Below are 17,368 nucleotides of genomic sequence, written 5' to 3' on the forward strand. Positions count from 1 at the left end.
TGCGATGCAGGAGACTCTGTTCAATCCCTGGATTGGGAGGATACCTTGGAGAAGGAAATGACAACCCACTCCAGTATTCTTGCCTGGGAAATCCCATGGGCAGAGAAGCCTGGTGGGCTACAGTCCATGGGGTCACAAGAGTCAGACACAATTTAGTGACAACCACCACCAAAGAGAAGACCAAGGCTGGGTTATCACTGGAAGAAGAGCAGCCAGCTGAACCATGATGATTTGGTACCACAGAGGAAGATACACAGTAGGGGTGGTACTGCCACCTAGGGGGCATCTTGGAAATGTATGGGGCATTTTTTGGTTGACAAAAATTTGAAGGTATGGGACTTTCTGGCACTTAGTCAGCCTATATAAGAAGCTACACATCCAGAAAGGCTTGAGAATTCCCTTCTTATGAAGAATTCCCGAGGCAACTTTTGAATGACTGGGTGGACATCATGTATGACTGTTATCTGAGCCTGGAAGTACTTATTTTCTCTAAGCATGTAAACACAAAATTTTGCCCATTTGGAAAGACTCTGTTTCCCAGGAATGCATCTCTGTGTACATTAAATCTACGCTTTGTTCAGCACTTTACGAAGAACCTGTTCACTCTTTTGGAACATTGGGTCACGAATGGCAGCCCTGCCAGTGGTACACATGTCATCAGGGAAGCACCAGTATCAGTTGGGATTGTAGCTGCCGCATCCATGGCAATTCCACATGAGGGGTGGGCACTGGGCTACTTCACTGTCTTCCAGTTTAGTTGGACCCAAGCTTTCCCACGGTGAAATAAGTCATTATAAATTACTTTGAGGGCTTTCCTGGTGGTCCCATGGTTAGGAATCCATGCTCCTGATGCAGGGGGCCTGGGTTTCATCCCTGGTCAGGGGAACTGGATCCCACATGCCACAACATAAAGAGTTTGCACGCCACAGCTAAAGATCTCGCATGCTGCAGCAAGGACTGAGGATTCTGCTTCCCCAATTAGGACTGGAGCAGCCAAATAAATATTTTAAAAATAAATCACTTTGATTTCTTCTTTATATTACAATGAGGACATTGTATACAGAGTTGTGATCACAGTTGTTATACATGACGAAGGGATGTTTCCTCTTGAGGTAGTCTGGGGGCTTGACCCTAAAAGGCTTGAGAACTACTGTGTAATTTCGATGTTCCAAATGGCAGTGGTGAGGAGGCAGTACAGTCTATCAAACTTGCCCTGGCTATGCTAGGGGGGGTTTCCTCCCCACCACTCCTGTCCTGGGACAGGAGACCCAGATGGAGATTCTTGGGAGGGGGAGGGACTCAGAACTTGGTTCCCAGGTTAATGGGTGATGGAATTTGCACAAGAGCTGGGCAAAGGTGAAAGGGCTGCGTCCTTCCCCAAACCCCTCATCTCTTCGCTCTGCTTCATTGACACTCCCGCCCCCTCACCGCTCCAGGCAGTTAACTTCACACAAACTCTGACCTCTTTCTCTCTCTCTCTCTCCCTACTTAACTCTGGCCCAGGGTGGCCAGGACAAGACAGAAGGCAGGGAGCATGAGCCAGTCACCGCCCAACGCCATACAGCTCCAGTCTGTGGGTTCCCAGGGCACCCTGGCTCCCCTGCCACGGCCACCCGATGTCCAAAATCCCCCCTCTCACTCTTGGGCCTCTCTGTGTGGGCCTCCTCCCTGGGGCCTCAGCTGTCTTCTGGCTCTGCAGGTAGGAGGCAGAGGTGCCTGGGATTCTGCTGGCTGAAGAGGGTGTTTGGAGGGTGTAGGTGTGGCATGAGAAACCCTCTGGAAATACGTATTTCTGCCTAATCGCCCGCAGCATATCTTGGTGTTGGCTTCTCTGCTCTGCGCCTCCCACCTGCTCCTGCTTCAAAGTCTCCCAGCAGGAGGACTCTCTTTCTCCCCTGCCCAGCTCCTGGCTTCCAGCCTCTTTGCATGTGGTGTGTCTACCTCCCTGCAAACTTGGATGGGCAGCAGGTGAGAAGAACTCCCTGAAGAGAAGGTGACAGGGTCCCAGAGGGGAGGTGAGGCTCAGGGAGGCTGGGGACTGCCCCACGTTACCAGACCTGCTGTTCCTTCAGGCTGCCTCTTGTCCAGGCTCCGTCCTTACAGTTTCTTATCCCCGCCTTGGTGCTGACCAGTCAGAAGTTACCTCTGGCTCTCCGGACACCTGGAAACTGTGAGCACAGAGCAAGAGCACAGGCCGAGGGTGGGGTTGAGTGCTCCTCTGAGCACACAGGTGGACTTGGGTGCAGGGTTGAGATGGGGCAATGATGAGAGGGCCAGGCGCCAGCCAGAACTGTAGAGCAATGGGTCTCCATCCTGTTTCCATCTCTCCTCTCCACGCCCCCAACATCTCCCAGCCTCCCTTGTCCTGCACCTCTGTGAGGGGCCTGGCTGCCATGGCTTGGAGCTCTGGAACACTTCTATCCGAGAGGTACGTGCTTGGGGATGTGGAGGGGTAGGGCTGGACTAAGAATGCTCCTGGGGTTGGGGAGGTTCTTGGTTCCATTTTGTAGGAACTGAGATGCTCTGGGGAAAGAGGTGGTGGTGGGGAACCCTCCTGGAATTGTTTTTTTTTTGTTGTTTTTCCCACATCATGCAGCTTGTGGGATCTCAATTTCCCAACCAGGGACTGAACCTGGTCCATGGAAGTGAAAGCCTGGAATCCTAACCACTAGGATTCCAGCGAACTCCCTGGAATTAGTTAAGAAGTCCAGGCTGAGGTCATCTTGATAAAGGAGAATGTTTGCTCTTTGTCCTTTCCTCCTCTCCACCAGGTGTCCGGGGCTGTGGTGGTCTCTGGGCTGCTGCAGGCCACTCTGGGGCTGTTGGGGGGTCCTGGCCACTTGTTCCCCCGCTGTGGGCCCCTAGTGCTGGCCCCCAGCCTTGTTGTGGCAGGGCTCTCTGTCTACAGGGAAGTAGCTCTGCTCTGCTCCACTCACTGGGGCCTGGCATCGCTGTACGTAAGTCCTGAGAGGCGTGATGCCTGGTGGGTTGTGTGGGAGCAGGGGGAGGGGAGAGCTGCTACTCTACCAGTCCAGCAGCTGTCTCAGCAGGGATAACACTTGTGGGTTTGGAATCCAAGACTTTTACTGGATTCACTGGTCACCTTGACTTGTACCTGTCTCCCACTGACCCCCAAGGTGCCCTCCTTCCCTCTCCATGGGGGCATTCTTCTCTGGAACCCCCTTTCGTGGTATTCTGCCCCTCCCATCTCCACTCCTTGCCTCAGGGGTAAGCTTCCTCTTGCCCCTAAAGCCCTTTCCCCTTTCTAGGCTGATTGTGCTCATGGTGGTCTGTTCTCAGCACCTGGGCTCCTGCCTGCTACCCCCACGCCCCTGGAGGCCAGCTTCAACCTCTTCAACCCATACTCACATCCTGGCCTTCAGGCTCCTCTCGGTATGTGGGGGTTTGGGCGGGGGGCAGTTGGAGTTAGGAGGGCTGGCATGGATTGCTCACTTGGCCCCTACTTGGTTGTTGCTTACCCCTTTAAGAAGGTTGGAAGGTTCTGGGGGAGGGGTCTTCCCCAGAAGACCCCTTTCTGAGTCTTTCTGAGACTTGTCCCTCAGGTGCTGATCCCAGTGGCCTGTGTGTGGATTGTCTCTGCCCTTCTGGGTCTCAGCATCATCCCTGGGGAGTTGTCTGCCCCCACCGAGGCACCATGGTTTTGGCTGCCTCATCCAGGTAGGCTTTCTCCTAGAACACAGAACCTGCACTCAGGAAGCTTATAATATGTCAGGGAATACAGATACTAATTCAATAGTTACCTAAGTGAACGTAGAATTGCATGTAGTAAATACAGCAAAGGACATGTACCTTGTATGATGAAGGTTTACAATGGGAAAAAATCTGACTTTATTGGAGAGGTTAGGAAAGGCATTCTTTTTTAAATGGTTTTTATTTTTATTATTTTTTGACCATGCCACACAGCTTGTGAGATCTTAGTTCCCCGTCCAGGGATCGAACCTGGGCCCTCAGCAGTGAGAGATGGAGCCCTAACCACTGGACTACTAGAGATTTCCCAGGAAAGGCATTCTTGAGGAAGTGATCACTGAGCTGACATATGAGAGATAAGTAGGAGCTTATTAGGGAAAGGCAAGAGACAAGAGCATTCTAGGTGGCGAGAACAGCATATGCAAAGGCCCTGTGGTGGCCAGCAGCACAGCAAGTACAAAGGCCTGAAGCAAGGCCAGCGTATCTGGAGAGAAAGAAATGATGAAGAGTGTGGTTGTAAATGAGGCTAGAGAAAGAGGTAAGGGTCAGACCAAAGGGACCTTGTAGATTGCAGTAAAGGGATGGGTTTTTACCTTGAGTTTGATGGTTTTGTCTCAAGACATTATCTTCAAAGACAACGGGGATTTTAGGCTTCCTGTGTCACAGGCTTTTGCAGGCAGGGGGATGCTTCAGACTTGAGTCTGGCCCCAAAGTGGCTCCTTCTCCCTCCCCAGCTGAGTGGGACTGGCCCTTGCTGACACCCAGGGCTCTGGCTGCAGGCATCTCCATGGCCTTGGCAGCCTCCACCAGCTCCCTGGGCTGCTATGCCCTCTGTGGCCAGCTGCTGCATTTGCCTTCTCCACCTCCGCATGCCTGTAGCCGAGGGCTGAGCCTGGAGGGACTGGGCAGTGTGCTGGCTGGGCTGTTGGGAAGCCCCATGGGCACTGCATCCAGTTTCCCCAACGTGGGCACAGTGGGTCTTCTCCAGGTATGTGAACAGGGGTATGGGGAGAGGAACCGGAGGTGCAAGAGAGAGAAGGGAACTGATGGCTTGCTGCGCCCAGCCCTCTGTCGGGCTCTTCACAGCAGCCGTCTCATTGAGAGAGGTGCCTAGAAGTGGTGGGGACTAGGAGTGTGAGGGAGACACTAAGTCACTACTGAGCTCCTTCTGTGCCTCAGGCGTTTGTACCAGGGCTGAGGTTCTAGAGAGGAAGGAGTCAGATGAAGTCCCTGTTCTCTTGAGGACTTTAAGAGAGAGAGAGGCGGACGCGTTAGGAGAAAAGCAAATAAGATACTTTCCAAAAGTGATAAGTGCTATTAAGAAAACAAAGCAGGGGATGGGAAGGGGGTTGAGTAAGAGAGATCCCTTTAGGATGCTTCTTGGGAGAGTAACATTTGAGTTGGGATCCAAAGGATGAGATGGGGTTGGCCAAGCAAAAAGCTTGAGTGGTCGAGGAGGTGTGTTCCAGTGTCTCTTCATCACGTAGGCTGGACCTCGGCGAGTGGCCCACTTGGTGGGGCTGTTCTGCGTGGCGCTGGGGCTCTCCCCAAGGCTAGCCCAGCTCCTCATCAACATCCCGCTGCCTATGCTTGGTGAGTGGGCCTGTGCTTGGTGAGTGGATGTCTCAGTAGCACTAGTATTGAACCAGGATCCCCCAGCAGGGCCCAACTGGTTGCTTGTGGTCGACACCCTTTCTTTCTGAGAAGCCTCCCTAGTATATGGCTGTGAGTATGTGGCAGCTGCCCGCATTTTCTCAGCCACATCTTGGCTTCCTGACTGGGCTCCTGGGCTCCTGGGCTTTTTGGTGGTCTCTGCCCATCACAACCTGCCCCGCCCTATAGTAAGTACTCTGCTGTGCCAGCCCTCTCCCAACCTCTTTGATTACTTCCGTACGGCACAGGTGGGATGCTGGGAGTGACCCAGGCAATGGTTCTGTCTAGTGGATTCTCCAGCTTCCACTTGGCTGACATTGACTCTGGGCGGAATGTCTTCATTGTTGGCTTCTCCATCTTCACGGCCCTGTTGCTGCCGAGGTGGTTTCGGGAAGCGCCAGTCCTACTGAGCACAGGTGGGAGGAAGGGGAGGGAAAGAGGAGTTGCCTGGCAGTGGGCAATCAAGGGCTCAAGGCTTGAGTTTCTCTGGACTCCAGGCCCCACACCCTTCTCTGGGCTTGGGGATAAATAGTCTGTCCGTTTGTTTAGCAAATATTTACTGAACACCATGCTAGCTTCCCTGGGATACAAAGGTGCCTATAGATTTACAGTCTAGTAAAAGAGATAAGATGTGTAGAAATGTAACTAGAAAGGTTCAGATAAAGAGCTGTGATGCTTCTGTTGGAGATGATCCCGATAACTTTTATGGAGAAAGTAACATTGAGCTGGTCTCGAAGGATGGTAAAATTGAAACGTATTTGGTGAGAAGTTCATTCCTGGCAGAGGAACCACAGTAAACAATGCTGAAATAGGAAGTCATAGCATATGCTCCTGGAGCAGCAAATAACTTAGTTTGTTAGCTCAGCTTAGCAAACAGCAGTGATTTTAACTGAGGACGGTTTTATCCCACAGAGAACATTTGGCAGTGTCTGGAGACATTTTTGGTTGTTATAAGCAGGGGAGAGGTTACTTGCATTAGAGGTTATTTGCATTTAATGGGTAGAAAGATGCTGTTAAACATTCTATAGTGCCCAGAACAGCCTCTCTCAAACAGAGAATTATCTGGTCCAAATGTCAGTAGTACTGAGGTTGAGGCACTCAGGCTAGAGCATAAAAGGTGAGAAGGAGGAAATAAAGTTGGGGATTTTAATACCAAACTTTCCAAAGACAGGGAGCCTGGAATGATCAAAGCATATCTGGAGGGCACGTGGATGCTCAGAAGACAGGGTGTTAAGCAGGGGTCCTGTGGGAAGGGCTGGGTGTGGGAAATAGAGAGCAGAGGGACAAAGTGGGGAGGGAGAGATAGAACAATTCAGAAAGATATGCCCTCCATCCAGTACTTAAGCTTAGGTGGGAAGTATTAGACCCTTGGTTTTGCATAGTGTCAGAGTCCCCCTCCTGCCTGGTCCCAACTCCTTGTAGGCTGGAGCCCGTTGGATGTGCTACTGCGCTCATTGCTCACAGAGCCCATCTTCCTGGCGGGACTCTTGGGCTTCCTCCTAGAGAACACCATTTCTGGTAAGTTGAGGCGAGGCCCCAGCAGACTGGGGAGCGGCCAGGAAGTCATCACTCCCTGGGTTGGGCAATGTCCTGACCACTTTGTCTTTTGCAGGCACACGGCTTGAGCGAGGCCTAGGGCAAGGGCTGCCACCTCCATTTACTGCCCGAGAGGCTCCGATGCCTCAGAAGTCCAGGGAGAAGGCAGATAAAGAGTACGAGCTTCCTTTCTCCATCCAAAACCTGTGTCCCTGCATTCCCCAACCCCTCCGTTGCCTCTGCCCGCTGCCCCAAGACTCTGGGAATGAGGAAAGAGGGCCCTCTGAGCCCGGAGAGACAGCTGACTTGCTGCCTGACTTTGGGGACCAGTGCCCTCAGCCTAGCAGAGGACAGTCCCAGTAATTACCAGGACTCCTACTCTAGTTAGTTTAGTCCTACCTCCCAGCTTGCTGGAGAACCAGATCACAGGCTCCACTTTTTCCCGGGGAGAGGATGTGTGTGTGTGTCTCACATGGGCCCCCCAAAAATCTCCCTTCCCAATAGGTGTGTCTGCCTTTTCCTTTCTTAGTTAGGCCTGTTCCAGAGCAGGGGCTGTGAATGAATGAGTGATATTTTGCCTGTGAACGATCTATACTCGAACCCTAGCATTCACTTAACTGATATTTATTATCTCCTATGTGTAAGGTCCTGGAAATACAGATATGGATAAGACAGGGTCCCTCCCCTCTCAAATACTTATGATTTAAAAAGACATGTAATTACTGGACTTCCCTGGCAGTCCAAGCTTCCAGTGCAAGGGGTGTGGATTCGATCCCTGGTTGGGGAACTACTAAGATCCGGTAAGCTTCGTGGTGCATCAAAAAAACAACAACAATAAAAAACGTGTAATTACTAACTAAAATCCAAAGTGGAAGTCAGTCTTCAATAAAGATTAAAAGAATGCTATGGGAGCAAAGAGTAAGAAACAATGAATTCTGATTGGGGATAGTGGGAAAGACTTTACATAGAAGCAGCACTGGGGCTGGCCTTAACAGGAGGACTTTGGGTTGTGGAACATGGATGAGGAGAATTTTTCAGACTTGGGTGTCCAGATGGAGCAAAACTGTAAGTTACACAAGGTACAAGATGAGTTGGATTGGTGATGGAGCATACGTATGGTGGTGGATGGAGGGAGAAAGGAGGCAGGAAGGTACAAGACAAGGTCAGACCAGGGGAGGTATGCCTGGGAGACTCATCTGTTAAACAACCAGAGTGCTGGTGGGACCCAAGAGAGAATATCTAGCGACTTTCAATCCCCTCATTTTATTTAAAAATAAAACAACAAAAAAGACACGTAGGGTAGGGAAATTTGACTTTCGGTTTTTCAACAAATTCAAATTCGTGGTCCTTTTCCCTGCATTTCGTCTGGCATTCTTTCTACTCTGCTGTGCTGAGCTTAGTCGCTCAGTCGTGTCCGATTCTTTGCGACCCTATGGACTGTATCCAGCCAGGCTCCTCTGTCCATGGGGATTCTCCAGGCAAGGATACAGCAGTCGGTTGCCATGCCCTCCTCCAGGGGATGCATCTTCCCAACCCTGGTCTCCCGCACTGCAGGCGAATTTTTTACTATCTGAGCCTCCAGGGACGCAGGGCGCCTCTAAAGTGCGCCTTTATCCCTCCGGCTCCGAGCACTCCAGTTATCAGCTCCCAGGGCCCAGATGCCCCGCCCACATCAGGCCTGGGCTCCGCCCCAGTGTCCCAAGACCCCACCTCCCTGTAGTCGGGGTGGGAAATGCTTCTACTCTAGGCCTTTTCGTTGGCGCGGGCGGGCCAGCCTGCCGCGGGGAGGGTGAGAGCTCTCTCGGCCGCTCACGGTAGGTGGGGTCGAGCTCTAATCCGGGCCAGGGCCGGGGCTAGGCAGCGAAAGACTTCTCGGGCCCTGCGGGCTGGTCCTGGCAATAGCGCCTCCTCCCCCCAAGTGTCCTGCCAGGAGGGACCCGCGCGCGGCCAAGGTTCTGGGCCAGGCCTCCGGGGATGGGCGGAGGGGTGGGGGGGGCCGCGCGTGCGCAGCTCGCCTCCCGGCCGCGGGGCGGGGTTTGTGGAGGTACTCCCAGCCGACAACTTGCTGCGATGAAGCAGCCGGTTTTTGGCCTTGTTGCCCCTTGGGGAGTCTGGAGCCGCGCCTCAAGCAGCCGGCTCTGTAAAAATAGAAACACGGACTGGAAGGCCTTTCTAGAGAGGGCGAATGGAAACTGGCTGCCACCAGGCGGGGCTCCTGGGGTGGGGCTGTGGTAAAGGGAGGGAGGGTCCGCCCTCTCCCAGAGGGGTGAGGCGGGGCAGAGTCTAGCCCGGACGGTCGTTGGCGTTCTGCTTCCCTCTGCAGGATGGCAGAGGAACTGCGCCTAGAGGGCTCGTTCCGACCCGCTTTAGGCAGCCTCACTCCGCTGTTGGCCCTCCGCACTTCCCCTCCCTTCATTCAGTAGTTATAACAGGTGTACATTTGACTTCCCTCATAGCTCAGTGACACGACTGAGCGACTTCACTTTCACTTTTCACTTTTATGCATCGGAGAAGGAAATGGCAACCCACTCCAGTGTTCTTGCCTGGAGAATCCCAGGGACGGGGGAGCCTGGTGGGCTGCCGTCTATGGGGTCGCACAGAGTCGGACACGACTGAAGCAACTTAACAGCAGCAGCATAGCTCAGTAGGTAAAGAATCTACCTGCAATGCTGGAGACCCGGGTTCGACTCCTGGGTCGGGAGGATCCCCTGGAGAAGGAAATAGCAACCCACTCCAGTATTCTTGCCGGGAGAATCCCGTGGACAGAGGAGGCTGGCAGGCTACAGACCCTGGGGTCGCAAGAGTCGGACACGACTTAGCAACTAAACCACCACCACCACACTTGAAGCTAATATAATATTGTAAATCAGCTATACTTCAATAAAAAATTATTAGAAGAAAAAGAAAGAATAATAAACGGGTGAATCTGGTTAATGTGAAATCATCCTAGAAGGAAATAAGAAAAAGCTGAGATATAGAGGCCTCAGAACTGGACGTGTGTGGTGGGAGCAGCTTACTCTAGGTGTGGTGCTGAATTTCTCAAACCTTTTTGGGGGGCTTGTTGACCCCCCCAGCTGCATTTTAAACTCCTCCCCCGCCCACAAAACACCATACAGTGTGAGGGTCTTGAGCATCCAGGCTTTCTAAAGTGACAGGCTCAGATGATCAGCCCAATTTTGGTGACTGAGAGTGCACACTGGGGTGTGCCTAGAAAGGAGAGAAGGGCTTGGTGACTTGCTGTCTGTGACATACTTGAGGTTTGTGATCTTGGGCAAAGTGGGACTCTGGTCTGGTGAGGACTGGCTTCATTATTCCCAGATCTTCTCCTCCGAGTAGGAATAGCAGGGGAACTGTGACTGAAATACCATCCTCCAGACAGAAGGTTTTGAGGCTGCAGATAAAAGTCACAATATATGCATTTCTATTTCACCTGCCTAGTGACTGTACAAATTATGTTACAAGGCTGCACTAGGTTATGGTTGGAAGAATAATGGCTTAGATTGAGATGAAAATGACTGGAAGAATGGAGCCATGTTAACCATATTAATGAAATCCAAGGATTTTCATTGTTTTCTTTATATTCTTAAAGATCTGCCTCCCCCAACTTCAGTTTGTATTTATAGACTTTCATTATATCACTTTTTTTAACCCACAGGAAAAATGATCAAACTGCCTGTAAAGTAGCCACAGTTACTGAACATCTGTTAGGTTGAGGCTATACATTTAGTTATTGAAGTGGAAAGGCTGGCTTCCAGGATGTTCAGCAGCGCATGATATTGATGGCAGTGCCTTGGGTAGGGAGGTAGGCGATGAGGGAAGTGGAGTTATTTCATGGTCTCTACCTTTGCTATGCTCTGTATCTTATATTTACTTCTTAGTCATTCAGGGTCTTCTTGAAATGGAGTTGGGGCTTTTCTCTTTGCTTCTGGACATGGAGTTATTAGCTCTTTATTTGACCATAACTGTGGACCTCTTCCCTCCAAATGGGTATATGCATGTATGCACAAAGTTCGCTTATAATTCCAGAGAACTTACATGCATTGACTCTAGATTAAGAATCCCTGTCTTAGAGAATGTATCTATATTTAGGGAAAAATGTATTTAGAGGACATATAAGTGTGTATATATATGCATACAGTAATTTATGGAATATATATATATGTATAGTGAATATGCACATCTCTAGTATTCTTGCCTGGAGAATCCCCATGGACAGAGGAGCCTGGCAGGCTACAGTCAGTCCATAGGGTCGAAAAGAGTCAGACACGACTGAGCAACTAAACACACACACACACACACACACACACACATATTTAAAATTCTGAGAGCTTCTAGAGTTTTGTTTTTAGATAATGATCAAATAATTCGAGTTTCCTGCTTATGACACTTATGATGTTTTATAAAAAAGAACAATTTCTTCTCTTTTAGGAATTCTGGGAAAGGATAGCACTGACATATTTATTAGGAATGTGATAAAGATGCGATCTTTATCACTGCTATCAATAATATCATGCCCTGCTGAACATCCTGGAAGCCAACCTTTCCACTTCAATAACTAAATGTGTAGCCTCAACCTAACAGATGTTCAGTAACTATGGCTACTTTACAGGCAGTTTGATCATTTTTCCTGTGGGTTAAAATGGTGTAGGTTTCCACAGTTTTACCATTGGAAAGCAGAAATTCTAGTACCCATTTATTGAGGCTTAAATGCCATAGAAGAAGGAGATATTTTACGTCCTCTAGGAATTTAATATGAGAAAAAAAACCCATCAAAATTCTAGATAGAATTTTAGTGATAGGAGGTAGTAAGATTGATGCTCAGCTTATTACATACCAGGAGGGTGGAGGAGAGGGGGAAGAAAGTAAATCCATTCCTTTTGTTTTCTTAGGATTTTCACGAAGCATATTTGATACAGAACTGTTTGAGTGGTGTCAGACCTGCAGGACCCTGGAGGCACTTTGCTAAATTAAGACTCTGCTGCGGATGGAGGAACTGGAGCAAGGCCTGCTGATGCAGCCATGGGCATGGCTACAGCTTGCTGAGAACTCCCTCCTGGCCAAGGTGTATATCACCAGGCAGGGCTATGCCTTGCTGGTTTCAGATCTTCAACAGGTGTGGCATGAACAAGTGGGCACTAGTGTGATCAGCCAGCGAGCCAAGGTAAGTGTGAAGAGAAGTACTGCTGTGGGTGGCAGGGGACATAATTTCTTCCCTAGTGAAAGTCAGGAAAACATTACCATCCCCCAGCTTGTTGGCCTGTAGGTTGCCAAGGAAGGTCAAATCAGGATAAAACAATTGCCACCAGTGTTCTGCACTTCCGCCTCTAACCCTGGGATCTTTCCATATGGGTGTGGGTATATTTCTGTAGTATATTCAGGAGAAGGAAGAACTGTGTAGGCCAGAATTGTTTTCTTCTTTCCTGTTCTGATGTTTTTATTTTCCCTCCCCTTCCTCTTCTGCCTACTATCTTCTCTTTTAAAAATATGTCTTCATTTACATGGCTGCATCGGGTCTTAGTTGTGACATGTAGGATCTTTCATTCTGGCTTGAGGACTTCTTCTCTAGTTGCGGTGTGTGGGCTCCAGAGTGCACCGGCTCAGCGGTTTCTGCACACGGGCTTAGTTGCCCCTCAGCACGGGCCCTTCACTCGCCCCTCAAGGTTCTGGATCTTCCCGAACCAGGGATTGAACCCGCATACCCTGCATTACAAGGTGGATTCTTAACCCACTAGACCACCAGGGGAGTCCCCTGCCCACTGTCTTCCTGTTAACCAGAGCTTTCCTTTGCTGTTACCTATGAGAGTCCCAGGTGGCACTAGTGGTAAAGACCCTGCCTGCCAGTGCAGGAGACGTAAGAGACTTGGGTTCATTCCCTGAAATGGGAAGGCCCCCTGGAGGAAGGGAAGGCACCCCACTCCAGTATTCTTGCCTGGGAAGTCCCATGGACAGAGGAGCCTGGCGGGCTGCAGTATGTGGGGTCACACAGAGTTGAACATGACTGAAGTGACTTAGCATGTGTGTACAAGGGAGTCAATTTCCTTTTAGCATTCTCACTCTGTACAAACCCTGCTGTCTTTTTAGGAGCTGAACAAGCGCCTGACTGCTCCTCCCGAGGCTTTTCTTTGTCATTTGGATGATCTGCTTCGCCCGTTGTTGAAGGATGCTTCTTGCCCTGGCACGGCTACATTCTCCTGTGATCATGTGGAAGAGGCACTGATACTACGGGTGCGGAGTGAGCTTTCTGGCCTCCCATTCTATTGGAATTTCCACTGCATCCTAGCTAGCCCTTCACTGGTAAGTGCAGTTTGAACATGGGGTAGGGAAAGGGGTGCCAGCTGCTCCTTCTTCTCAAAGCTTCTCATATGAAGCTTTTGGTACTCTCTTTTCTTTTCTTTTTATTTGTAAACCCCATTTGAAATTCTTCTCCAATTAGAAAACTTTTCTTAACTAGAAAGAAGGCATAAAGGTTTCTTGACTGGTATTCCTTTCTTTATAAAAGGAGCAGAGTTTGGGTCTACATGCTTGACTGGGTATCTTTAGTCATTACTTGATTTATTGAACATTTATTAAGCATCTACTGTGGGCTAATTGTTGGGTGTTCAGATTTAAAACAATATAGCCTATTGGTGGCTCAGACAGTAAAGCGTCTGCCTACAATGCGGGAGACCTGGGTTCGATCCCTGGGTCAGGAAGATCCCCTGGAGAAGGAAATGGCAACCACTCCAGTACTCTTGCCTGGAAGATCCCATGGACGGAGGAGCCTGGTAGGCTACAGTCCTTGGGGTTGCAGAGTTGGACACAACTGAATGACTTCACTTCTCTTTACTTTAGCCTATTCCTGGATTCATAATCTAATGAGAAGACAGACAGAAAGCAGGATAAAGGATGGTATATACGTTGATCAAGATAAGCTCAGGATGATTGAGAAATCTGGAAAACATTTTTGAAAAGATCTTCTGAGCTGAATTTTGAAGATAAGTAGGAACTAATTGGAGAAAATGAAAAAATCATTCTAGGCAAGAGTGCATTTTGAGAGGAGTGGAGGTGTAGTAAGTGTGGGGCAAGTGGGGGAACTTCATGATTGCAGAAAGTTGTGAGAAAAGAGGTAAACAATGGCCAGATCTTGAAAGATTCTGATGAGTTTGGATTTGATCCCAAAGGCAACAGGGATTCATTGAAAAACTTTAAGCAGGGGTTTCAGTTCAGTTCAGTTCAGTCGCTCAGTCGTGTCCGACTCTTTGCGACCCCATGTATTGCAGCACGCCAGGCCTCCCTGTCCATCACCAACTCCCGGAGTTCACTCAGACTCATGTCCATTGAGTCAGTGATGCCATCCAGCCACCTCATCCTCTGTCGTCCCCTTCTCCTCCTGACCCCGATCCCTCCCAGCATCAGAGTCTTTTCCAATGAGTCAACTCTTCGCATGAGGTGGCCAGAGTACTGGAGTTTCAGCTTTAGCATCATTCCCTCCAAAGAAATCCCAGGCTTAGCAGGTAATAATCACTCACATTTGTTGATTTTAGTTGAGTTTATCAAAATTTCCACCTTGCTTTAGATAGAATTTGTTTTTGTTTAAAACTCCTGTACCTCTTTCTAAGTAACACCAGGGGGCACTGTTCCCTCAATAATGCTTGTTGTGGCACCAACACATTTGAGCAGCTTTGGGGAAGCCCTCCCAATAGCTACTCTTATTTTGTATCACACAGCCCTGGAAATGCAGACAAGTGAGACTAGAGAGGCAGTTCTCATTGGAAACTTATGAGCTCTAATAGTTATTTCTTTGAAAAGAATACAGTAAAGGATACTTGCATAATGATAATATAATGGAAAGTAATATGTTAAGAACACTTGGCTCTCCTAGGCAAATTTCTCTAGTTGGAGAGTGGCAATTTAAAAAGAGGCAGCAGTATTTAGAATTGAATGAGTCTTGGTTGGCCATGGGGAGAACAATTTATTAATAATTATGCTTCAAGATATATTATTCAAAAAAGAAGAATGCCATCTCAGGGAAACCCCTGTACCTGAGAAAGCTTTATAGGGGAAAATTTAGAACCAGTGGACATGGGCAAGGATGTAGGTGGATTCTATTTCAGGCTTGTATGTGTCTGTGAGGTCACACAGTCATAATTTTTGTTTGTTACTCATTCTTGTCATAGCTCTTATTTAATTCTTTTTGAATGAGTAACTCATGCCAAAGGCAAACACGTCAAATGGCATTTAAGGGTATGTCGTTAAGAAATCGGTCTACTTTCTATTCCCTTCGCAGTTCCTCATTTTCCTTTTCTAAAACAACTACTGCTGTCACATTCTTGTGAATTCTTAAGGAAAGCTACATATATGTTTGTGTGTATGTATCTATACATTTATATATGAATATACGTATATATATGAATATACAGTCAGAATCAGATCTTTGGATATGTATGTATTTTCACAAATGTTAACATGCTGTTCACAGTGTCCAGTACCTTGCTTTTTTCACAAGTTTTAGAACTTGGAAATCATTCACAGTAATACATTTAGAAGACCTGCCTTAATATTTTTTTAATGGCCACATAGCATTTTGATGAATGGATATATCAACATGTATTTAGTTGATCTGCTGCCAGTAGACGCTTAAACTCTTTCCATTCTTTTGTTGTTGTATGTAATAAACACCCTTGTATTTACTTTTTCTATGTGTAAATGTGTGAGTAAATTCCTAGAAGTGGAATAACTGAATCAAGGAATACTTGCATCTTTAATAAATCGCTAACATAATGCCGTCTTGTCTTCTGGAGAGATTAAGTATAACTCCTCCTCATCATACAAGGGAGTGAGAGGTTCCCTCTTCATACAGGGAGTTTCCCCACCTCCTCTACCACATGGTGTATTCACATTAGTAATGTGTTGATAATAGTTTTCCTATCTTTGCAAGATATTATGGGAGGTATAAAGCTTTCTAACACAGAACCCATTTCCCCTTCTGGCCAATCTCTTTTCATCACCCACTCCTTCCTACTGTTCAGTCTTTCTATTATTGAATCTAATTCTGTTTTGTTGTTATCTTTTTTCCCAGTGTAATTCTTTTTTGGAAATAATTTTATTTCTCTGCTTTTGGCCACGCTGGGTCTTTGTCGCTGTGCCGGCTTTTCCGTGGTTGCGGTGAGCGGGCGCTACTCTCTAGGTGCGGTGCGTGGGCTTCTCTTCGCGGTGGCTTCTCCTGTTGCAGAGCACGGGCTGTAGGCCATCGTGGCCTCAGCAGCTGTGGCTCGTGGGCTCTAAAGCACAGGCTCAGTAGTTGCAGCACATGGGCTTAGTTGCTCCAAGGTATCCAGGTTCTTCCTGGATCAGGGATCAAACCTGTCTCTCCTGAATTGGCAGGTGGATTCTTTACCACTGAGCCACCAGGGAAGCCCTAATGTAATTCCTGATATTCCATATTTTGAGTTTCAAATTTGTCACCTCTTTGGCAATTTTATGATTCCCAGGAGTCACATCCAAAGGTTTGTTTTTTTTTTTCCCCATAGTGGAAGGAGCACAGGGTTTGGAACCAGCAGACCTGAACTTGTAACTTAACTCCACTTTGACTACTTGTGTCAGCTTGGATAAGTTACTAAGTTTTTATGAGACTCAGTGTCTTCATCTGTAAAATGAAGATACCAATCATGACCTTACTACAGAGTTGTGAAGATTAGATAAGAGAATATGTGTCACGTTACTTGGCTTTAGCATTAAAGTGGACCTATGAGAGCAAATATTCCAATTCTGCAATTTTTCTTTTTAAAAAAGACAGGGACCATGAGAGTACTTGGGGGATGAAGTCATTTTCACATCCAGGTATAGTTAGAACCAGGGTAGCATGTTAATCTGATTCCCAGTCTACTGCTTTTTTCATTAAATTCAAGCATGCTGTGTTTCATCTTGGGATTGATAACTGCTGTCCTGCTCTTCTGACTCATGAACATTTCAATGGGAAATCTGAAGACGTTGGGGAAAATTATAAATAGCTTTTCCTCTAGACAAGATTGGCAACTCCTGCTTCTATATCCACCACACTTCCTGACTTCCTTAGCTGTTGGGAGCTCTGTAAGGGCAGAGGCCTCACAGGGTCAGAGCACATATTCGACACCCGGTAGGTATTTATTGAATTGACTTATTGAACTGCATCTTTCCATATGTTGCTGTCCGTAGATGAAGGGGGAGGAGTGTCCCTGGCCTCCTACAGCACTTCAGCGTTTTTCCTTGTAGTGTCTGTGGATTTGCTTTGAAATCTATTGCTTCAGCCACAATGTCTTATTCTAATTAATTGATCTAAGACAGGGTTCAGCTAATGTTGAAATGAGTTATACCCCAATGATTCAGAGTGGTGTAACCCAACTCTGTGAAATTATTTCAGAAGCTGAAATACTCAATGATAAAAAGCTTTTAAAAAACGCTATATAGACATTGGAGTCCTATCAATAATTGAAATAATCACCACATTTAATTA

General features: G+C 48.0%; 2 protein-coding genes across 3 annotated transcripts in view; both read left to right on the forward strand.

Moving 5' to 3' along the window:
- The first annotated feature begins 1,532 nt into the window (after positions 1-1,532).
- Positions 1,533-7,805, forward strand: SLC23A3 (solute carrier family 23 member 3). Of its 2 annotated transcripts, XM_040228310.1 has the most exons (12): positions 1,533-1,699; positions 1,811-1,968; positions 2,073-2,200; positions 2,355-2,428; positions 2,772-2,953; positions 3,270-3,393; positions 3,564-3,678; positions 4,443-4,696; positions 5,196-5,301; positions 5,610-5,777; positions 6,784-6,879; positions 6,974-7,805. In XM_040228310.1, exons 1-12 carry the CDS (start codon positions 1,535-1,537, stop codon positions 7,258-7,260), a joined length of 1,857 nt encoding a protein of 618 aa, XP_040084244.1. In that variant the 5' UTR covers positions 1,533-1,534; the 3' UTR covers positions 7,261-7,805. The 2 variants fall into 2 exon arrangements, with proteins under 2 accessions (XP_040084244.1, XP_040084245.1); XM_040228311.1 differs by lacking the exon at positions 4,443-4,696 and having other exon boundaries at positions 2,073-2,170; positions 3,301-3,393; positions 3,633-3,678.
- A 766-nt stretch (positions 7,806-8,571) lies between these two features.
- The window catches only part of NHEJ1 (non-homologous end joining factor 1), a 90,491-nt gene continuing 81,694 nt past the window's right edge, over positions 8,572-17,368 (forward strand). The window contains exons 1-3 of the mRNA XM_040228312.1: positions 8,572-8,711; positions 11,787-12,058; positions 12,979-13,191. Coding sequence (XP_040084246.1) covers positions 11,882-12,058; positions 12,979-13,191 — 390 coding nt within the window. The 5' untranslated portion in view covers positions 8,572-8,711; positions 11,787-11,881. The remainder of the gene's footprint in view (positions 8,712-11,786; positions 12,059-12,978; positions 13,192-17,368) is intronic.

The sequence above is a fragment of the Oryx dammah genome, unplaced genomic scaffold, assembly GCF_014754425.2.
Source record: "Oryx dammah isolate SB20612 unplaced genomic scaffold, SCBI_Odam_1.1 HiC_scaffold_27, whole genome shotgun sequence".
In the NCBI taxonomy this organism is placed as follows: Eukaryota; Metazoa; Chordata; class Mammalia; order Artiodactyla; family Bovidae; genus Oryx; species Oryx dammah.

Coding starts and splice junctions, on each gene's coding strand:
- SLC23A3 (XM_040228310.1), top strand. CDS start 1,535: ATGAGCCAGTCACCGCCCAACGCCATACAGCTCCAGTCTGTGGGTTCC. Junction 1,969..2,072: donor CAAACTTGGATGGGCAGCAG/GTGAGAAGAACT, acceptor CTGTTCCTTCAG/GCTGCCTCTTGTCCAGGCTC. Junction 2,954..3,269: donor CACTGGGGCCTGGCATCGCT/GTACGTAAGTCC, acceptor TCCCCTTTCTAG/GCTGATTGTGCTCATGGTGG.